Below are 24,454 nucleotides of genomic sequence, written 5' to 3' on the forward strand. Positions count from 1 at the left end.
ATGTGCGTACAACGCTGTTTAGGATTACTTTCATTTTTCTTCTGTGTTGCATGTAAGTATAGACTTATAGATGCAGTATTAATTCCGTAAAGAAAATCGTTAAAAATAAATATCACAATACAATGCGTGTTTGAGAATTGTATGCAAACATTAAGAATAAAAATTAATTCTAACCACACTATAGCCTGTTTATATTTTTTGCATTTTACACCACTTTCTTTCAGACAAGTCAAAACCCTTAAGGAAAATAACTTGAGATGTATTTTCAATCATTAACTTTTACTTTATTTATTTAGTCAAACAGTTCAAATGTGAATCATTTATTTCTGACTAAATATATGTAGGCAACAACACAGTGATATTAAAATGTTACATAGATAGCATAGATTTAGGATAGCGCTGCATGGTATATTTGACTTACAATTGATCCCATGAGGAATAAATGCCATCTCTCTTCCTTGAATAGCCAGTTACTACCTTTGCCCTCAGAATGTGCAGTGCCCGCCCGGATGTACAAAAATAGACACAAGAGGATGTAAACTTTGCGCATGTGGGCCTGGTGGGTATATTTGCAATTTGTTTTAGTAATGTTTTCGCTGTAAATTGGCAGATATTCTTTGAAAAAGACCATAAGGTCATGGAACGTAAACACGCTTGCACTTCTCCATTATTTAAGTTTTTATGTATTTTTACAGGAATGTTTCATCCTGGCGGTTATGTAGGCATGCCCAAAGGTAACAGTGTACTCTTTGAAGTAAAAGCAGTCCTATAGAAGGTGTCTGGTTAGAGAGCTTAACGAAATACTGCAGTAGAAATAGCTTCTCCACAAAATAGTCGAGCCAAGCATTTTAAAACCGGCCAATGGATATTATGATTGACAAATATTTTGCAAATGATTATTTATTGAAAACAGTCACTTTTTAACCCTCACATTATCAAAAAAAATGTCGATATTTAAATGCAACTTCATCTAATCCTGTGATAGATTAACGATTTACTCTCACATTATTTGACTGTCTGTTGTCTGATCATCGTTTACAAGTTTTGACAGCTTTTGATATTTGTGTGGGGTTATATTTTTGGACAGGAATGATGGGGGGTTTTGGTGGGTTCTTGCCGGGATCCCTAGGAGGGGGTAGCCCATACGGCGGCATACAGGTAGTGTAATTGTTTATTATTATTATATTTTGTAATAATGTAGTACAAGTTATACGTATCTCTTTATACCCGTTACATATATCAACAATTGCTTATACCCTGATTTCAATCAATCTACAGGGATCTAAACACGTGACTGAGCGGCCATTGAAGGAGTGTCCCGGAACTATGTTATGCATGATGACCTGTAAAGGTCACTATACACTCGGTGACGTAGCCAGCAATGGCTGTCGATCATGCACGTGCCCAACCCACCACGAGACAACATCTAATGGTATTTTGCATACCACATGTTATTTTTATTTATAGTTCCTTGTCATTTCCAATGGAAACTGTAAGACAGACAGACATTTCACAACACCCATGTTTGTATTTTGTCATCGCTTCATTCTAGATATTAATTTGAAAGTTTTAGCAAATGAAAGTGTTACCAAGGTGACACGGGTTTGTTTTCAAACATGATTATTCCAAAAATGAAATAACTGTTGTGAAACTCCTACTTTTGCAGTAACTAACAAATCCAAGTCAGAGTTAAAATTGAAAATAACACACATGCTAATGTTATTGAAAATTTCTTATGGATCAATACATGCATGTTGTCCACTTCCGATTGTTCGATATGGTAATTATTTTATCGATTTTTGATTGGTGTATTTTGTTATTATTTACCACTTCTTTTTTAACAGTTGTACATGTAGTACACGTGCAGACAGCTAGTCATTCCACTCCTCATCACGACTGCGCGGGCACTAAACTTTGTATGATGACTTGCCGCACAACATATATGCTGGGAGAAAGGGGTTCTGATGGGTGCCAGTCTTGTACATGCTTACCAGGTATGTGGATATATTGAAAAAGATTCTGAAGAATGTGTTTATAAAAGAACGAAAACCAGCAGCCCCCACATGAAAGATGAAGATAATGAACAGTGATTAATCTGGTTAATAGGTGTGTAACATAAACATGTTACCTTGTCACTAGAACATTTATACAGATGAAACGACTTACAGTGGAAATCAAATTTATATCATAGTACTTATTGTTTGGGGAAATGAACTGATTGTTTGATACCTCACATTTAAACAAGTGAAACATCTGCTTTTGCAGCACCAACTGAGGCCCCTAAACCAGCACCCACCAAGTCATGCATGTCCACTGTGTTGTGTATGCTCTCTTGTAAGACTGGGTATTCTCTCGGAGCAACCGGAAGCGACGGCTGTCAGACATGCACGTGTGTTGCACGTGAGTTTAGTTTGTGTCCCACGTGACATAAATGATGCTACTATATGAACATTTTTGTGTTTATTTCCATGGATAATTTTTTTTTTCATTTCTTATTACTAATGTGTGTAGCAATTTGTTTCTTCTTTTCATCATGTTTCATTTATGAACTACATTGGTAGGATTATATGTTTATTCCAATGTTGGTTGGTTGTTTTTCTTCTTTAAACGATGTGAATTAAAGGCAGATTTGACGTCTACAATGAGGTGTGACTTTTCTGTGTTTGTAGCACCCACACAACCTCCCACAACTCCGGCACCCAAGGTATTGACTTGTTCCCACACCATCCAATGTATGCTGAACTGCAAACAAGGATACACTCTCGGAAACACAGGAACTGATGGCTGTCCCCAATGCGCTTGCGTTGTCCGTAAGAATATCTATCAAGAAATAGCCATATTGATATCACAACCCCCTTAAAATTACATATGAGCAGTTTTGATAATATTAGAAATATTTCAACTAAAGAAAAATCCAGAGTGTACTATGCTAGGCTTACAGTACTTGATCATTTGACATATAGCTTAAGAACTTGTCATCACTGGTTTGTTTCTATTTCTCATAGCAACCAAGGTCATCGAGGTATTAACCTGTTCAAAGAACATTGAGTGTAACTCTGGATGTGGTGCGGGATATAAATGCGGACATGACGGTTGTCCAACATGTGAATGCATAAAACCAGCAAGTAAGTTCAGAGGTCATATTCCTCTTATTTACAATTCCATCCTTTTTATACTGCTTTCTAGACGTATTAGCATTAAATTTTACGAGTAAGTTTTCCATACACTTATGACCTCATTCTACAAGATGACGCAGTTTCATTACTTTTATTGTATTTACGCACCCCTCACTATGACATTATTCCAGCTGTCGGGTTGACGGTCGTGGAGATTGTGAAACAGCCAGTGCGTTGTACCACAGCATTTTCGTGTCCTGCCTCGTGTGAACTCGGATACAAATGTGGAGATGATGGCTGTCCCACGTGCCAGTGTTTAGTCGCTGTAACAACGGGTAAGTAGGCGGATCAAATGACTTCCAGAAGTAGTTGGTCGTTCTCTACATAAGAGCGTCGGTTAAATCTGCATAGAAATGTATACACAATGAACGATTGCGTAGATAGTTTGGGGGAAAACTAGTGTTTCAATGTAGAGTTTAACATTTACAACATACACTTTCCCTGTTGTTCGAAAGACAGCCATGAATTTTATTTCTAAAAGCTGTAATCTATCAAATATCAGTGTGCCTCACTGTGATCACCATTCCAAGAACACATTGCATGATTACTTTGATCAATAACAGAATATCGCTGATCTCTTACCTGTACAGTGGATTTCGTGGCTGAGGCGATCTTCATCTTTGGAGTGTTTGTAGTTTGGTCGAAAACACTTTGTCCGATTCTGTATGCATCTTGCTGCAATGGAGATATTTCTTGCCAAAATATCTTGTCGAAGTCGATTCAATCGAGGACGATGTTCCAAAAATATAAAACGGGTGCATATCACTATTATATAACATGAAGGATGAAATACAATTATAACACTTTATCATAAAAATAATTCAGGTGCGTTTAACCGTTAATACTATTGCTTAACTGAGAGAAACTAGTTTAGTTACTTGATCAATGAGAAATCGGAGTATGACTGAGATTTAACTGTTGGTAATAAGTTAAATTTTATTCAAATGTATACGTTGATCAATGATAACTTTCTATAAAATATCATCAGAAAACAATTCATACTCACACCACATTGCTTGCGAATCTAGGTGATATGTCTTTGAGGACAATTATTAACATGAAAACATGTGCAGTTATAAGTGTTATAACCTTGTTCAGACTTAAGTAGCAATTATGTTATTTCTATCAATCATATTTACATGTAAGCCTTTCGTTGAAATGTAAAATGAGTACATCAACCATACAATTGGTATGCGTGCAATTAAAATTTCTACAATTTGCAAGACAGATTCGCTAATACTTTCTTGAGAGTCTATGTAATTTTCTAGGAGTCCTTACTTAAGATTACTTAATGTTGTATGAATTTTGTTTTCTTTACAACTTCATTTGACAAAAAGGAAGAAAATGCAAATTTGTGAAACATGAATGTAAACATGAGGTGCATCTTCTTTGGCAAGATATATATTATGATTGAGATGCCAAAATTGTAGTCCCACACAAAACAGTTGAACCATGCCATGATTGTGATGGTGGGGTACCTGTCCCGCAGCCAGTCCAGGTAGATCATTGCAAAGATTGTGACACGGGCCACGAACAGGTTTTACCGCATGTCACCACCGGAGAAACTTGTCATGATGGTTGTGATAACCATGGAAATACCCAGCTATCTGGTGGAATCGGCCAATTTACACCTGGTGGTTCAGGAGGAATGCCCTCGAGTTCCATACCAGGATCCACTACTGGAAACGGAGGGGGCATGACATCACCATTTCAGCCAGGAAGTTCTGGTCCTGGAGTGTCCTCTCATAATCCGAATGGTGGATCCAGTTCGGGAAATGCAAATGGTTCTGGGATGCCTTCTCCATTTAACCCGAATGGAGGTGGTGGTGGAACTTCCAACGGGCCTGGTATACCATCTCCATTTAATTCCAACACAAATGGAGGTACATCAGGAGGTGGTGGATCTTCAAGCGGATCAGGTATGCCTTCTCCATTCAATCCAACTACAAACAGCGGATCTGCAAGCGGATCAGGAATGTCTTCTTCATTTAATCCGACTACTAACGGCGGATCTGCAAGCGGATCAGGTATGCCATCTCCATTTAATCCAACTACAAACAGTGGATCAGCAAGCGGATCAGGTATGCCTTCTCCATTCAATCCCAGCACAAATGGAGGCACATCAGGAGGTGGTGGATCTGCAAGCGGATCAGTAATGCCTTCTTCATTTAATCCGACTGCTAATGGTGGATCTACAAGCGGATCAGGTATGCCTTCTCCATTCAATCCAACTACAAACAGTGGATCTGCAAGCGGATCAGGAATGTCTTCTTCATTTAATCCGACTACTAACGGCGGATCTGCAAGTGGATCAGGTATGCCCTCCCCATTTAATCCAGCTACAAACAGTGGATCAGCAAGCGGATCTGGTATGGTTTCTCCTTTCAATCCGACTTCTAACGGAGGTACGGGGGATGGAAGCGGATTGGGTATGACTTCAGCTTCGAATACAAATTCAAATGGAGGTGCAAGTGTTTCAGGAAACGGACATGGATCAGGATTGCCATCTCCTTTTAACCCAGGGACAAACGGAGGTGGGACATCATCATCATCTGGATTGCTTGGAACTTCTGGTTCTTCGTCACAAACGTCGGGACAAAATCCTCTTTTGCCTCAATTTTTGCAAGGAAATAGCGGAATGGAAGCCCATCAAACGATAGCTGGTCTTGGAACCAAACCAGGAAATGTTAATTTCAATGCAGGAACTATGGGTGGAAGTCTTCACCAAATCAACACGGAACAGTCGATAGGTCATCCAGTGGACACTAGTCAGTATAATGGACAACAGACGGGAATTCTAGCTACAAACACAAATGGACAATCAAACGCACAACCTGGAGGAAATTTCTCCAATCCATTCACGGCTTCTGGAAATGGTGCATTTACAAATGATGGATTTAAGCCAAGCCCTTTCATGCAAGCAGCAGGGCAAAATGGTGGGAAAGGGCCTTTTGCGGGGTCTATGAATTCTGGAAATGGGACTTCAGCGGGACCTTTCTCGGCAGTGGGTGGAAACGTTAATGCAGGTTTTTCAGAAAATACTCTCCCAAATCCTTTCCAAGCTACTAGCGGAACAGGGGGAAATACAGCAGGGAATGGAGCGGCGACGAGTGGATTCGGACAAGGAACAAATCCTTTCCAAGCTACTAGCGGAACAGGGGGAAATACAGCAGGGAATGGAGCGGCGACGAGTGGATTCGGACAAGGAACAAATCCTTTTCAAGCTACTAGCGGAACAGGGGGAAATACAGCAGGGAATGGAGCGGCGACAAGTGGATTCGGACAAGGAACAAATCCTTTCCAAGCTACAGGGTCAGGTGGGGGTCATCAACCTTCATTTGGCGGATCAAGTGGAATGACTGCAACCGGGACAAGTAGTGGGGGTTCAGCTGGTGGAGCTAACAAACCTAATGTTGGAGGAGCTGGAGGATTCAATCCATCCCAAGGAAATGGGGTTGGAAGTTCTGTAGGAGGAAATAAACCTTATGGTTTCGGAGGCGGGTCAGGAGGAGGAATGGGTGGTGGTTCCCCTATGGGCGGTGGAGGAAACTTCCACGCACCGACTGGATATGGTGGGGCAACTGGAGGTGGCCCAATGATGGGTGGCAGTGCTGGGGGTAACCCAATGGCTGGATCTACCAATAGTGGCACCGGAAGTAAAATAGATGTACAGTACGTCATGAAGAAATGTCCAAACACCATGCACTGCATGACCACATGCCCCCAGGGATACCGTCTCGGAGGTGAAGGAAAGGACGGATGTCCACTTTGTACCTGTTTGGGGAAGCAAGGGGAAGTAATGCAGGGTTTGCCCCACCAAAACACCCTACAAGGTCTTGGTAATCTCCAGAAAGGGAAGAAGACGGGAAAGCAAACTGAACAGATTGAAAGTGAGTACAATTCACTATATATAAGGAATGCACACCTAGTGTGTAAAACGTTATATATTGATTTACTTACACGAAATGTACATTTCCTAGGTTATGAGTATTTTTTTTACCAAATCCACCATTTTGAAATATCTTCGAATTAAAATGTTTCAAAGAAGACATCAATCTTTTTCAATGAAAGGTAAAATATAGAATCACTGGTTCGTACTACATACATGTGGTATCATTAATTTTTGCGGGAAAGAATTTTTGGAGACTTGTCAAAAATACTGGTTCTTTCGGCTTAGTTAAGTTCTTGATATTCAAACGAAAAATGATGATACCACTGGGGATGATTTGGTTCTCCGTAAAATTGACGAATGGTCCATTAGAAAGGTACCTTGTAATATATTTCTCTCTCCAGTTTTAGATAAGCACCACATATGTGAATATATTCTGCTTTCTTCACAGAAGATGTGTCCATTTTATGTCCGCCATCATTCGCTTGCCCAATCACTTGTCTTCATGGATACGTTACAGACTATCATGGCTGTCCTTCGTGTTCATGTCACGTGATTCCAGGTATTGTGTTTAACATCATCTGCACAAAGCTTAATATCAAATGTTTCAGATAGAATATTTCTGCAGGACGTGGATACACATTTAGTATTAATAAATTACAATACAGTTAGAGGGAAGAATGAGAATGTCATATTTCTTTTCACAATAAACCCATTTCTATACATTCAATTATTTATTCTCTTTCTTTCTTCTATCCATTAAATAAAAAAAAGATATTTACTTTACAAATTGCCTATAATAGCTTTTGAAATCTACATATGACACAAATGTACAACGCAAATAATTTTATAGTTTAAGTTCTTATAATTTGACTACTTCAAAATACAAAAAAAAATATTATTTTGTTCTTCAGAATCTGCATCTTCCTCCCCTGCCTCCATTGAATGTGAGGGCCACTTCAGCTGCCCCCAAAAATGCCATTCTGCTTACGTCAGCGGAAGTGATGGATGTCCACAGTGTGACTGCGTGCCGGGTGCGTGTTTGATCATGCGCACTTGGAATCAGAATGGACGGAACATCCATGAAGATGTTACGTGTTTATCACGCTTCAGTCGTGTTTGCCGCCATTGTGAAAGCCTGTGTTTCTAGTTCCCAGAACCAATGTTGCTTGAAGTTGCTTTATTTGTTTCCATTGCAAAATATGTGCCTCATATTTGACGATGCAACCGACGACATATTTTAGATGTTTTATTCGTTCCTCTTTGGTATCTATTCGCGTGTGGCATTAAAACTCATTCATTTCTTTATTTCAGTTGCAAAGCCGAAACCTAAACCCCAACCGACACATATTGACGCCCACGCTATATTAGCACATTGTCCAACCACCATGAACTGTATGACGTCATGCAAGGAGGGATACACACTGGGTGGAACTGATGCTCATGGATGTCCCAGTTGCACATGTGCAAAGATACAGAAAAGTAAGATTAAAGATATATTCATTAAAGATCGATTTCCTTTTATTTACATGAATAGTTATAATAATCATGGTATCTTTATTTTCCATAAAGCTGACAACTGCCACACTGGATGTGATAAACCTACCACAGCAGTCGCAGTCAAAACATGTGATGCAACAATAACATGTATGACGTCATGCGAACACGGATATACACTAGGAGACAAAGGTCACGATGGTTGTCCCGCCTGTAGATGTGAGCAGAAATGTACCACATGTGAGACTCATCCAATCGTCATTCAGAAAGTAGACGAATGTAAAAGTGGATGTGAACAGAAACCCGTGGTAGTTGTACAGAAAACCCACGAGTGTACGGAAAACTGCCACCAGAACACAGGTTAGACCAGTCATAAAAAGTAAATTATCTTAAGAATTTCTTTGGGGAATATTTCTTCTATGTAAACTTGTAATGCTTAAATGAGGTCCTTTCTAACCCTATGGGGTTCAAATAAAGTCAAAATATTTTCCGTATATTTCCACTTTCTACAGATACGGTATATTGTATTATCGTCCGTCTGGCATACTTTATTGAAATTTCCAGCAGTAGTGGATAACATGTAACAATTGGTCAATTGGACCTAATGAAAATGTAAAGATAACTAACAATAATTAATCTCAGAGATCCTATAAAAAATACAAAATCAAGAGTAGAGCAAACATAGACCCCTGGGCACGGTGGGATCAGATGTCTAGGAGGAGTATGCATGACCTGTTGACCGTTCACATTAGTTTTGAGAGCCCTATATCATGACCAAGTAAACGGAGCAATTCGTAGTCAATATCAGTATGTACAGAATGGTTAGAATGATTTATCCTACTAGGCACCTGACCCCACTTCAGGTGTGTCCAGGGGTCCGTGTTTGCCCAACTATCTATTTTATATTGCTTGTATGTGTTATAAGATTGATCGGTGTCCGTTATCTTCACTTTCATAGTTCATGTTTCAAAAAGGATTTACATTTTAAGTGTCACATGATCGTATCTGTCACGAGATCCCATATAAATGACATTTAAGAAGGTATAAGATGTCGTGATATTGAAATTTCCTAAAGTAGCTATTAGACAAATAAAACGTTGTGAAATTTACTTTAAAATTCCGGAAAATGGGATTGGATTTTAACGTAATATACTCCTTATCTGAACTCACAAAGTAATTACATGTACTTCATTTCAGGAACATACGTAGCAGTCGGTGGATCTAGTGGTGGAACTTCCGGTGGATCTACTGGTGGCGGACTTGGTGGAGGCGCTGCCGGTGGTTTCTCGGCAGGGAGTGGTGGTATGGCGGCCGGCGGGATGGCCGGTGGTATGGCGGCCGGCGGAAGTGGTGGTGGTGAGATTAGTCTACAAGATTATTATTCTGTAATATATATATATGCCTGGGTCCGTGTAAAACGACCACTCTTTGTATCATCATAACCACAAAGTACCATTCAAGTTTGGTAGACCAATTGCAGGTTTCTAGTAGTTAGGGTTTTCGCTTTTCAACCAGTGAGTTTACGAGTTTGAATCTGGATGCCACCACTAAGTCAAATCTAAGACGTTTGGCATAGGTGGTGGCTGTTCCTCCGCCTACCCTCCGGTCATTAAAAGATAAAGTGAAGACTAATGCAGATAGGTCCTTAAAAATAGGGTTTCTATTCGTAGTAGGCTTTGGCACAATAAAGGACACTCACTACCACAGTATTGAGCCTGGTGTGTCGGTTAAACCTCATATTTCACTTAAAGCTAATGTAGCAGCTCTATGAGTGATAAAAATTCCGAATGTGTGCTTAAAACCCATCGATAAATGAATTTACGGTCTCAGTTAATTGTTCAGTGCAAGAGATACACAATTAATCTTCACCAGACGACCGTGTAGATGTTTACGGTGTTGTCATATTCATGAATACTTAACACCGCCTACAGAATATTTCAGTGTAGAATTCAGTATAACCCGAGAGATGCGAATACTCTCTTCTATTTACAATGGCTGCATTGTATTAAAATATACAACGTTAAAGTATTTTCATTGCCGTTCAGTTTTCTTGAGATACCACTGCATGCATTTGCTAATTCGAAGCGTAATGTATACAATTTGCTGTTTCTTTACGATCAGAAATTAATATCTGGATTTCGTAAAATTTGCCACAGTTTTTTTAAATTTTCGTTTTCTCACATACATCTAATGCTTTTCATTCCTTCATTTCAAGGTGCTGAATGTAGACCGCTTCCTCCGAATTGTCACCCTCACTGTATAAAATATGACGTAGCTCATTGTCGAAAGTGCATGTGTGAAAGTGGTAAGTGTAAAACAAGCTCATTAACATTTAAGTGCAGAAAAATTATAGATGTAAAGCAAGCTCGTTAACACTCTAACGTAGAAGAGTGATAGATGTAAAGCAAGGTTATTAAAATTCTAAGGGGGAAAGTGGTTTGAGTAAAGCAAGTTTATTAACATTCTAATTGAGAAAAGTGATAAGTGTGAAACAAGCTGATGGACATCTAATTTCTAAAAGTGGTAAGTGTAAAGCTAAGTAATATTCAAATGTGGAAAGAATGTTTGAGTGTATAGCAAGCTTAACAACATTTAATGTAAGGAGGTGTTAAGTGCATCGCCAACTAAGTAGCATTCTGATGTGACAAAGTGTCAAGCAAAGTATTTAATCTTCTAATGTAGGAAAATCGTAATGTAAGGCAGCTAATTAACAATGTAACTCCTCCTAGGCACCTGATCCCACCTCTGGTGTGTCCAGGGGTCCGTGTTTGCCCAACTATCTATTTTGTATTGCTTGTAGGAGTTATGAGATTGATCACTGTTCGTTATCTTCACCTTGCATAGATAAAAATAATATTTGAACACTTCAATCTCATCCGAGATAGATTTATTTGCATCTTTCATAATTGCATTATAAAAGGTACAGAAATATAACATATGAAGCATACTTTATCATTTAAAACAAGAATCGTATTGAAATAGTTGTATTGATTGCATGTACATCAGTGTTGTATTGATCATTTGATTTGTTTACAGAACCCATGCACGGATGAAAAATCCCGCCATAATCCATTATTATTTTGTTACATCCGATTACATTAAAAATCAACAATTCTATTTTGAATGTGTTTTGGGTAGTTTTTTGTCCTTCGTCCCTTGCGGCGAGTTCGAATCCAAAAGCCCCTACACTCCTTCATTTAAACTTAGTATATGATCTTTACCTACTATTTTTGACCACAGATTACTCCGTTTAACTGACCAAGATAGACGGCCCATGCCCGGTTCACACGGGAAGCTTACTCATCCTAAGTGCCTGATCCCACCTCTGGTGTGCCCAGGGGTTCGTGTTTGCCTTGCACTTAAATCAATATTCTTTGTGGGATTTGTGAAATTGATCACTGTTCGTTATCTTCACTTTTTCCTGCATCAGACACAAAATGAATATACATGTGTACCCTTCCCAGTGTCGGCTGGCTTCAAATCAAAATTGCATGAATAGCATTAGAGGTGAGAATTCCGGTATTTACATAAAATATCACTTTACTTTGGAACAAGGTGTGATGTGAATGCTTTTACAAACAGTCCCGAATGCGCCGTACGTGTTTATCCGTTACATACATATATATACAAATATATGTACAACTGTGTATACCAAGGATAAACCATAAAAGCTTATTTCCCATGGTGTCATTTAATGCACGGATGATGGCGCTAGGGGGTTATTATACTTGATATGAAGTGGAAATGGATGTCAGATCGCGGGCGTCTGTGCAGACACGGAGTTTCCTCTCAGTTCATTTCCTGGTTGGCAAGCTAAATGGTAAGCATCAATGGGTGTTATACTACAAGATTAGCTTTTAAAAAAACCTTAGAGAGTCAGCCACTGGATTTTTATCCCTGTTGGATTGTATTTGAGCATTAGCAAACGTTATTATTATTTCTATTAAAGGTGTAAAAATAGATCGTCCGTACAGGTGCCTTGATTGATAAAATGCTTTTAAATCTAGACTACACCAATGTTTCGCTGCAAATGTACATATGAACGTAAAGATAAAACTAATATTACTCAACGAAATAGTTTCAGGGGCCAAGCATCATATACAGGGATCTTATTTACATTTATATGCTTCGCTGCGTAAAACACAGGTAAGAACTGCGAACCAGTTAAAATTGACCAGTTTACTTAACCTACAACATTGCCAGTTTACTTTGAAGGTTTCTATGCAATTACTTTTCCATTTAGTAAAATGTTCTTATTTTTGCTGATATAACAGACATGATTATGGTGTGAAGAATAAATTTTAATCGTAAAATCAATAAAACGGAATTCTTTAATTCGTAACGAAGTTCTTAAGAACGACATACTTAAAGATCACTTTCAAAGTGGGAACCAGTTTAATTTCAACCAGTTTAGTTTTTTATTGAGCGAAGAAAATAATGTGTCCGTTTTGTAAGATTTTCTAATTTTAACTGAAAATACAGATATCTGTTGTAGAAAATATATTTTATATTTGCAAATCAATGCACACAGATCACATAATTCTTTTTTACTGTTACGAAGTAATCAAGAATGCCCTGACCTACTTCAAGATCACCTCAATGCCCACAATTCCAAAGAGCGCAAGCGCATTTGAAGTTCTTCGTATCAGGAGATGGCAGAGAGGTCGACCTGTTTTCAAAGTCAGTTCATAGGTGGCGGTTATCCGGAAATGCAAAAACGAAAGTAAAAATACCGTTACAGCTAGGCTTAGCGAATTAAATGGTTACTCGCGTTTACTTCAGCTACTCCATCGTCAACTTTCCATATTTATGAAGCAATATTCCATTATCACATGGATATGGTGTTTGTGTTTCTCAGCTGGTTCGATGCGCGAGAGCAGCCTGCTGAAACACGCGTTGGTGTTAGGATTTTTTTTTTGTTTTGTTTTTTTGTTTTTTTTCATTTCGTAAAAAGCTGTGATGATTTGGTTTGCCAGCGCAGCCTATCTTTGAGTCGGGTGTTGTTTGACGTGTTTCATGCCGATTGTTGGATCGTTCTTCGCACGCTGGTTTTAACTGCGGATTGCTCTGTTTGCACTTACTAAATTACATAATTTGAACATCAATAGCGGTTATATGTGTGGTACGCTATATAATATAAACATCAATAGAGGTCGTATGTGTAGTACGCTAAATAATATAAACATCAATAGCGGTTCTATGTGTGGTACCCTATATAATCTGAACATCAATAGCGTTTCTTTGTGTAGTACGCTATATAATATAAACATCAATAGCGGTTGTATGTGTGGTACGCTATATAATCTGAACGTCGGTAGCGGTTCTACGTATTATATGCTATATTAGCTAAACATCAATACTGGTTCTATATATATATATATATATATATATATATATATATATATAATATGTGTGTGTGTGTGTGTGTGTGTGATAAGCTAAACATCAATACTGGTTCAATTTGCAGTAGTTCCGGATTCTTCACATGCACCAAGTGATGTAACATTATGTTGACGGAAGTCATCGAAATATTTTAGCATTGCAACATGTTTCATTTAAAAGTCTCAAAATCTAAAACGGGAATTGCATAACTATTACAAATGTGCAGCTTCTATTAATGTGTTTTACGTTTCTCGGTGTCGTCATCCAATTCGAATCTTAAAGTTATATTTGGGTATAAGAGAACCAATTTTGGGTTTGAACATCGTCAAAGTATTTATTTCTTTTTCTAATTTTCTGTAACAGTGCTCGATAGAAATATATTCCGATTTGTTTGTTTGTTTTTCAATATATGACTACTCATTTGACGTGAATTTTTTCTTCACCTTTATTTTGTTGAAATAAAGATGTGCAGCAAAAACTTATAAACATCGACATCATACCTTGTTGTGAAGGAGGAAACATTTACTCGTGAATAAGAATGATAAATATAATATGAATACGTATGAAAACAGCCCATTTTATCGTTTTGTCTAAGAAAATGTTACAGTAGTTTGGGCATTCAAGGAACGACAGAGGGTACTTTCAACAATCTCAACACCTGTTCACACGAATGCTGTCGCCTCGTTTTAGATTCAGAACGTCACTTGCTGAGAGGCCCTTCAGATTGCCCTTCATGTTCTTTATAATGGTCTTGTAACTCGACACACGATAGTAGAAATATATACATCCACCGGACGTAGATAATATACAGAGGCCGATCCCGACATTTAAGAATATGAAGGAAGAGACCTGCCAGCAAAAATCATCTTCGGTTATAACCTCTGAAAAAGGAAGAAAAGAATTACATTGCTGATATTACACTGTTTTGTTTGCAGGTTTTACTTCTAAACGAACATCGGAGTAAGCATACTAAAATTCTATTTGTGATATTCTGGGACAGTAAAATATTTCTTTCCTCTCTTTACAACTTCAAACAGAAGCTCTTTTTCATATTTTGATCGTCTTAATCATTGACTGTTCAGAATTGTTGTAAATGCAAATTCTACACTGAAGAGCTCTTGATTCGAAATTTACATAATGATGTCACAGATAAGCGACATATCACTCACAACTTACTTATCTTCGAGTATTTATCGACAACATCGATCCTCGCCCCCACGTTTATGTCGTCATCATTGCTGCCAGACTGACGCTTGCTTCGGCGACGAATGACGTCATGCGATGAACCTGTGGCCAAAATGTAACCAAGATGGGTTCCTTCTAATGTTGACGACCGTCTTTTTCGACCCCAGCCTTCATATACATCTCCACATAAGGACTTGCGAAAATGAGCACAGATAATTAAAATTTTAATTGCTTATCTCAAACAAACCAAGTCTTCATTCAATGCATTTGTGTTGTAATGCTTAATCAAAATGCTGATCAATATTTATTCTTGTTGATAGAGTCCTAATATAGTATATATTGGATAATCATAACATGTTTGATTGAATTTGCCGCATATCATTTCAGTTTAGCGGGATCTACCACCAAATCACTGTCATTCCATACACATAATATCATATTCACTTATGCATACCGGGTTGCAGTAATTTTTGCAGAATTCCAGAACACACGTGAAATTCATAGTCACTACACCACCCTCCAGCGACGTTTCCCGAAAGGCCCCGAACTCCGCGATGAGAAAACCTTGACCGTATTTCATGAAGTTCGGAAACAATCCAGGATCAGTGGCACAACTGCAAGAATGTATCATATTGTAATAACTCCGAGATACTAGCTCGTGTGGATTGGTGAAATTAATGTCGGGCGTGTCGTGCAGATAATTAGAGCGCTATAATAGCATCAGGGGAGCCTAAACTTGACTCTCGATCCCGGCGCCGAACTTGATACATTTATAGAGGAATTAGCTGTGGAAATGATGACAAACATTGTTTTTTCAAAATATCTCAATGACATAGGAATATATTCTAATGACTGGTGAAAACGTAAATTTTGTACAAGAACAGAAACCTGATAAAACTACGTTAGATACATGTAACTGCTTTTAGTATAAAGAAATATATAAGGAAGAATTATTGTCTTGCAGGACAATAAATATTTAATCAGAAAAATCACGTAGTCAAGTTTTGAGGTTTAAAATTGTTTGAAATAATTAAATACTGGTGTTATTAGAGAAATATGTTACACAGAACAATTTTCATTGAATGAAATTTTGGGTGACAACCGCTAATTTGTTTGCCCTTTTAACATAAGGCACGGATCCCTTGCATTCAAGAGGTCATGAGCTTTCATACCTAAGATGTTTGATATACATACAGTAGGAAGTGACTGTCCCCGGTATTAGAAATGAAAGTCGAAGGTCTGGTTGCAATGTAAGGGTGAATATAACGAACAGTGATCAATCTCATGACTCCTATAAATAATACAAAACAAAGAGTAGGATACACACAGAGTCCTGGACACACCAGAGGTGGGATCAGGTGCTTAGAAGGAGTAAGCACCCCCTATTGACCTCCAACACGGAGGTTCTGTGTCACGGGAGGTGTTAGTCAAATAAAGAACCCTAACTGTTACGTCCCTGACCACCATACATAGGTCAACATTTGCGATTCTTCACATTAAGCTGGTGACGTCAATGACTTTTTAGAATGGGACAAAAAACAGTACACAAAAGCAAATGGATTCTGTAAAATTTCCGCCGCCTGTAAAGATTTTTTTTATGAAAGTCAGGTTGACGTCTGAAGCAGACCTACTAGTTGTCGATGATCATGATCCCGCCTGCTGCACAGTATCTGGCTTTAATGTCAAAGTCATCTAAAGGGAATTAAAACGTACAATTTCAGTATGATGGGATCGCAATTTTCAAATAACAACCGAGTTCAATCGCGCATCCTGATTTTACTGAAGCTGGGGATATTTTAAAAATGTATACCAAGAAAGTCTTATATGGATCTTTGTATCAGTTATACAGAGTGACCTTCACCTTTGTATTCTGTGTCCAGCTTTAATGTCATGATTAGTCGATCCGTTAGTTTGACCTCGTGACCGCTGACCTCTTCCTCTGTCACGGCCTTGAAAAACCGCATCCGGGCATTCGGACGTACCGTCACGTTCAGTCCCGCACTATCAACTGTGTCACTGTTTCAAGAAAATCAAAGAAGGAAACCATGCCATGTAGAGAAATATGCCAACAACATGTATCTTAATGTCATTCTGCGGACTTAAAAATTCGCAACAACAACTGCGTTAGTTTTCTACGTTTATTAACTTCGTCTATAGTTTGCAACTAACATTCTCAAATGAATTTGAAATGTCAACTTGTATAGCAATAAACACTGAAGACTTTATTTATACCTTACGTTTCAATACATTAATAACTACAATAAACTTACACTTTTAATTTACATTCTATAAAAATGAAGGCGCCATTAAATTTACGCTTTCAGCTTAAGTTCCAATACATTGAGAGTTCCGTTAGAATTACGCTTTTAACTTACGATCTCATACATTTAACGCGCCATTGAATTCACGTTTTCAGCTTACGATCCAATGCATTGAATTTTCAAATAAACTTCTGCTTTTATCTTACATTCTAGCGCATTAATGACTAGATCAAATCCACCCTTTAGTGTATTCTAATACGTACAAGATTTGATGAAATCTGCCTTTTAACTTACGTTCTAATACATTAAAGATTTTGATGAAATCTGCCTTTTAACTTACATTCTAATACAATAAAGATTTTGATGAAATCTGCCTTTTAACTTACATTCTAATACAATAAAGATTTTGATGAAATCTGCCTTTTAACTTACGTTCTAATACATTAAAGATTTTGATGAAATCTGCCTTTTAACTTACATTCTAATACAATAAAGATTTTGATGAAATATGCCCTTTCAACTTGCGTTCCAATGCATTATTTTTTCCATAAAATTCAGTTTTTGACTTACATTCAACGAGATTAAAGGTTTCAATATAAACTTACTACTTGCACTCACCTAAGCCTCAGACACTTATTTATCTGTCAGAGAATACCACTATTAGATCCGATACTCCATTGATTAAAATTCTCGTGCGATTGAGTAGATTGAAAAGTCTCGTTAAATTGTGCTACCAGCGCTAAAATGGATCAGATTTTAGGCCCGGGGGAGGGGGGGGGCAGTTACAATATTCGCATTTAGACTTTTAAAGTATGAAAGAAAAACGTGTCTGCACTAATAAAGGAGGCCGATATTAACAACACCCCCCCCCCCCCCCACACACACACACACTCCCTGTTACTTACGCCCCTAGGAGGTTGGATGCCACGATGTTGCTTGTATCAGCCACGCACAGGACCGGAATTTTCTTATCATCCCCGGTCTGGTAGAGTTTCTCTTTTTGTATGATTATCCTCAGGACCAGCTGCTGCTCAAAGTAAAACATACTTCCAAAATTCATAAATACACACACTTCCAAAATTCATAAATACACACAATTTCAAAATTCATAAATACACACATTTCCAAAATTCATAAATACACACAATTTCAAAATTCATAAATACACACACTTCCAAAATCAATAAATACACACAATTTCAAAATTCATAACTACACACACTTCCTAAATTCATAAATACACACAATTTCAAAATTCATATATACACACACTTCCAAGATTCATAAGTAGACACACTCCCAAAATTCATAAATACACAAACTTCCAAAATTCATAAATACACACACTTCCAAGATTCATAAATACACACACTTCCAAAATTCATAAATACACACACTTTCAAAATTCATTAATACACAGACTTCCAAAATCCATACCAGAGTCAGATTGTTTTTGTGAAAGCAATGTAAATTTATCATATTGACGGTGCTCTATGCAAAATGGTCTGTTGTCATAATGAAGACATGCACGATTACCCGAGTGTCAATTTCTTATGCGGACAGCAACGAAGACCATTTCAGCATAAGTAATATATTGTGATAACTCAGATACAAATACCCCTTAAGGAAGGGCGACAGGGTACGGACAGAGACAAAACTCTCGATGCTGTTCCTTCGACAAACGCCCGCAATTAAAAGGAGAGTCACGTGTCAAATATGACACAGAAGACGTACAGCAAGTGTTGACATGACGTACCCCAGTGGCGGATCTAAAGAGGAAAGGTGGATATTGGATTTGCCCCCTAACCTCCGTTTTGACGTTAATAATTTTACAAAAATGGCTCATTTTTGCCATTTTGGGGTCTTCAATTCTCCTTTTAAAGAAAACATACAAAATTAGGTCGCAAACTCCTCTCATTTGAAAATCATCTGGATCCGTCACTGTGCCTTTAGTGTTAAATAGCCGACTGTATAATTTAGTTCGTGTAGTTTATATGTATATCTGTACCACTAAGTCATATATAATATAAACATCCACACACATCCTACCCACCCCATCCTCCAAAGAAATACAATGGGTTTAAAGTAGATCAAACTTTGTTACATGTATACGAAAGCTAGTGGTGTTCCAATGCAAGACTTAGTACAAGATTCCTAGGGGCTGACGACTTACCCCCACCCCAGCGAAGTGGAAATAGATCACAGTATAGAAATAAATCAACTTAATAGTATAAGCATTTTACAATATATGAAAAGCTTCATTGTCAATCATCGGTCTTCTTGAATCCTATATTGGATGTAAAATACTAAAAACAAATTCTGTGACAAAATGATAAAAAATTCGTTCTCAGACATCGACTTAATCGAAGTGCATTCTTGAACGATCCTTGTCTATACTTTGTACCCTGATATCGTGTGGAAAAGCAGAATTAAAAAACGTGAAAAATAGTAGCACCAATCAGTATAGAAAGTTGTATTTCAAACGCTACGTGGTGTCCCGTCAGATTTGTGGTTCTCTACTTGTTCCTACCCATGAAATTCCACAGGAAGCGAAGTCAAATTGGTAAAACTCTATATCCGGTGACGTGTCAAATCGGCAAGAGTCTCCTTGACCAAGAACATAGATAATCCCAGTGCTGGAGGCGTTTGTTACCCTGACAATGAGAGTATCCATTGTACAGCTTACCACAGTCACTGTAAATAAGATACATTGTTTTATGAATGATTCTCAAAAAAAAATCTAGTTATTTGGCTAGGTAAATTATATGTAAATCTAGGTTGTTCTTTCCTGTGCCTCGTAAGACTGCCGCGGTGGTCTAGAGGTTTGAGCGTTCGCCCCGCATGCGGAAGTCCAGGGTTTGAATCCTGGCCGCGACAGACCTAAGTCGTTAAAACAGGTAGTGACAGTTCTATCACCAAATGGTGAATGTCACGGGTTCTCGGATATTACCTTAAAAACGGATGTCCTGTATCACAGTAGGTGTGGCCCGCTAAAGAACCCTCACTGCTTAATGCTCGTAAGTGCTGAGTATAGATCTTTTTCAGTTCTTCACCGGTCTTGGTGATGTCTCCATATGAGTGAAAAATTCTTGTGAGAGATACAATCAAACAATAATTTTACATTCTCTCGTCGTCATATATCGATGGCATTGGAACAGGCATTGCGGTATACATTTTAGCGTTTTTAAAATGTGGCGCAACCGGCTCTGATGTACATGATTTTACGCTTAAATAGTGAGATAGAAATATACGCATTCTAGCGTGACCATGAATTAGCAACCATGCTCTACCACGCAAGTGCTGACATATGAACATGTGAATTAAGTACACGTATCTTATTTGTGTTATTTTAATATTAATTAGGGCTAACGACAGAAAGACAATCATGTTCTTTAACAAAAATACCGTATGTTCTTATCATATATGTATGTATATACATATTTTATAAACTATGAACACACTCTGTCCCGTGGGGATCCGGATTAGAATAGGTCCTCAGTAAGGCATTGCTGTCGTAAGAGGCAACTAAATAGGGCGGTTCTTCGGATCAGAGGTCCGGTGCCCCGAGTCACAGCAGGTGTGGCACGATAAAGATCCCTCCCTGCTCAAAGGCTGTAAGCGCCGAGCATAGGCCTAAACTTTGCAGCCCTTCACCGACAATGGTGACGTCTCCATATGGGTGAAAAATTCTCCAGGGGGACGTTAAACAGTATACAGTTAATCAACGCACACACTTTTAATGGCATACATATATGTGAATGACTAAGTAAAACTAGATGGGTTTTTAAATATTATACATGTATATTGAATAGCAAAACGATCACAAAATCAAAAAGAAAACTTCAAATCGTGAATAATCTTACTTTGGCCATTTTCAAAAGGTCTTCATTTTTTGTCAAATATCAACAAATTGTTAATGTTGCCAATCAAACTTTATTAAAATGAAAACAACGTCCTTCAACTGTTGCATTGGTTTTAAATCGTGTATCTTTAGTGGAAAAATAAAAATAAACTAGCTCACATTCCGCCTTGAAGGCTAGTGGATTGATAGTCAGACAGCTGAACAGACAAATAACGCAAACGATGTAAAGACCTGTAAGAGCGAAAAATAATTAGTGATTAATCACGTGACCATTTCTGTAATAAACTACATCTTACACACGATATAGACAGTTTAAACGATGGAACTATGGTTTTTTTTTTCTGGCTAGATTGCTTGAACGTGTATTTATAGTTTAATGACACTTGCTAAAATGGAACTTTTTTCTTTAAAATTTGATGAAATTGAAAACTAAATTGATGTTTATCATATGTAAAATAAACTAACTTTGGTTTGATAGGTAAAGTGAATACAATTTACAGTATGGAATGTTATCTATTCCAGGGATTTCTCAGTCGTCCAAAAATTGGGGGAAATTCGTTTCGACTTTTGAACATCACAAAGAATTTACAAGTCTTATGAATTTTAATCCCGTAGGGATCCGGACTAAGTCTTCAGTAACACTTGTTTGACGTGAGAGGTCAATGGGGATGTCCTTCTGATTAGACCACAAAAACCGAGGCCCCTGTCACAGCAGGTGTGGCACGATAAAGATCCATCCATGTTCGAAGGCTGTAAGCGCCGAGCATAGGCCTAAGTTTTGCAGTCTATCACCGGCAATGTTGACGTCCCCATATGAGTGAAAAATTCTCGAGTGGGACGTTAAACAACATACACTCAATATGATTCTTTTATTTTTACTTAGTTAAACAATCGAAATTGACATGCGCACACTTTATCTATCCAAGATGCATTGAACAGCTGTAAATTTTATATTTGTCAATCATATTTTTTCGTTATATTTGCCGACAGTAAATTTTTAAAAATGCATGTAGGAGAAGGGGATATAAGTCGGTCTGCTCATTTCTCGATCAGACATTTCAGAATTGAATCTCAGAAAGTAGGACTAAAATTCACAGTATCATGAATAATCATAAACAAAACATTAATTTTACATATCATGTTTTTTCCCTGTCTAGGAATACACCCCCACCCCCATCCCCACCCCCCAAATAAACAAGAATCTTACCATCTGTGGTCATGTTTCTTGTTACTTTCCGCTTGGATGGAAAAAGAAGAAATGGAAGAATAAAGAAACGGGGCGACATGTGAATTATTGATAGGGCCTGGTTATTGATTAAGAATATTTCTGATGTATTTATACATTCATGTTTATTCAATTAATTGACAATTGTCATTTTCTGATAGTGTGACCTTACAAACACTGTAATACATAGCTATCTATGATCAATCTTACAACTCCTGTAAAGAATACAAAATAGAGAGTTGAGCAAACATGGACTCCTAGCCACAGCAGAGTTGGGATCAGGTAGCTAGGAGGTGTAAGCATCCCCTGTTTATCGTGACGTCAAGCAATGTTAGCGAATGGGGTACAGAGGTTCTGAATTTTGTAAATCGTTTTATCACTGAATTAAAACAATTTTTACTCGAGAATTTTTAGCAGACCAATTTTGTGCATAACCAGTAGGTGTTTTGCAGGTGAAGCTGGGCTTTATGACTTAAACATGTAATATTCGAAAATCGTCTTCTGTTCTTATTAATCATTGCTCCTTGACAGAGCGAACTGGGTACATGCCGCTAAATTTCTTATTTTACACGCGTACTTAATACGGCGAAATGACTCGTATACGTCAAAACGCATGAACATGAATTCGCGTGTTGTCTGTTAATCAAAACTTCTTGCATGTATTTTAGCAACAGAAAATTAAAAGCTATTTATTTCATTTCTCGAATGAAGCCTCTCGCGAAATTACGCGATAAATTCCTCGCGTATAGTTAGGGGTCTCACGAACACATTTTTTTCCTATTACGTTTTCCATCTGGATTTTTTCCTTAATTGAAACACACTTCTAGTTTTTATAAATGTTTCATATCAAATATATGTTTATTACAATGTGCCGGTTTGAAATAAGCTTCCAACCTGGACACTGTTTAGTTTGTGATGGGATTCGCTGTCAACACGCCGATACAGCATGCAATACCTGTGTTTTAATAGTCAAGGTTACTAACGAGAACTTGTAGTCTAGTCAATCTAGCAAATCACCTCAAAGTAATTACAACAGAAACAAACTCGACGGAATTTAATAAACAAAAGCGTGATTAACAACATACAAAAAATCGGACAAAATCGGACAATGGGAAATATTTAAAATTTAGACTTAAATGTTTTAGTAAACCATCGATATTTTGTGATGTTTGCCGGTGATAGACTGCACGCCGTACACGGAAAGGGGAGTAACTTAACTGTGACAGTCATCGGAATAAAGTTATACACGACGATCTAAAGTGCATGTAATAAACAAGAGGCCCATGGGCCACATCGCTCACCTGAGTCACCTTGGTCCATATCAGAAGATTTTCCATATCTATTTGCATGTAAAACCGTAGTCCCTATTATGGCCCCAAACCTACCCCTGGAGGCCATGGTTTTTGCAAACTTGAATCTACACTATGTCAGAAAGCTTTCATGTAAATATGAACTTCTTTGGCCCAATGGTTCTTGAGAAGATTTTTAAAGATTTTCCCTATATATTTGTATGTAAAACTTTGATCCCCTATTGTGGCCCCATCCTACTCCAGGGGGGGGGGGGGGGGGGGGGGGCATGATTTCAACAAACCTGAATCTGCACTATATCAGAAAGCTTTCATATAAATCTCAGCTTTTCTGGCTTAGTGGTTCTGGGAAGAAGATTTTTAAAGATTTTTCCTATATATTTGTATGTAAAACTTTGACCCTCTATTGTGGCCCCATCCGACCCCCGGGGGCCATGATCTTAGCAATTTATAATCTGCACTATATCAGGAAGCTTTCATATAAATCTCAGCTTTTCTGGCTCAGTGGTTCTTGAGAAGATTTTAAAAGATTTTTCCTATAAATTTGTATGTAAAACTTTGATGCCCCCCTTGAGGCCCCATTCAATCCCCGGGGTCCATGATTTTAACGAACTTGAATCTGCACTATATAAAAAAAAAACAGAAAAAACAAACAAAAAAACAAAAACAA

The 24,454-nt window shown here is 37.9% G+C and overlaps 2 protein-coding genes across 2 annotated transcripts; one reads left to right on the forward strand and one right to left on the reverse strand.

Annotated features, from left to right (window-relative positions):
• LOC125663075 (uncharacterized) lies at positions 1-13,254 on the forward strand. Its single transcript, XM_048895391.2, has 20 exons — positions 1-52; positions 467-559; positions 696-734; positions 1,088-1,158; positions 1,279-1,432; positions 1,845-1,994; positions 2,266-2,400; positions 2,670-2,810; positions 3,006-3,125; positions 3,308-3,451; positions 4,592-5,153; positions 5,430-5,581; positions 5,642-7,066; positions 7,520-7,627; positions 7,980-8,099; positions 8,380-8,547; positions 8,638-8,922; positions 9,760-9,918; positions 10,778-10,867; positions 13,058-13,254. Exons 1-20 carry the CDS (start codon positions 1-3, stop codon positions 13,252-13,254), a joined length of 4,365 nt encoding a protein of 1,454 aa, XP_048751348.2.
• A 1,119-nt stretch (positions 13,255-14,373) lies between these two features.
• LOC125661530 (uncharacterized) lies at positions 14,374-21,477 on the reverse strand. The gene is made up of 8 exons (XM_048893570.2): positions 21,412-21,477; positions 19,921-20,084; positions 18,296-18,417; positions 16,991-17,145; positions 16,761-16,821; positions 15,584-15,743; positions 15,121-15,322; positions 14,374-14,825 (listed from the first exon to the last, which is right to left on the reverse strand). The coding sequence occupies exons 2-8, from the start codon at positions 20,062-20,064 to the stop codon at positions 14,596-14,598; spliced, it is 1,074 nt and encodes a 357-aa protein (XP_048749527.2). The 5' UTR covers positions 20,065-20,084; positions 21,412-21,477; the 3' UTR covers positions 14,374-14,595.
• Positions 21,478-24,454: the final 2,977 nt, after the last annotated feature.

Source organism: Ostrea edulis, chromosome 8 (assembly GCF_947568905.1).
Source record: "Ostrea edulis chromosome 8, xbOstEdul1.1, whole genome shotgun sequence".
NCBI lineage: Eukaryota > Metazoa > Mollusca > Bivalvia > Ostreida > Ostreidae > Ostrea > Ostrea edulis.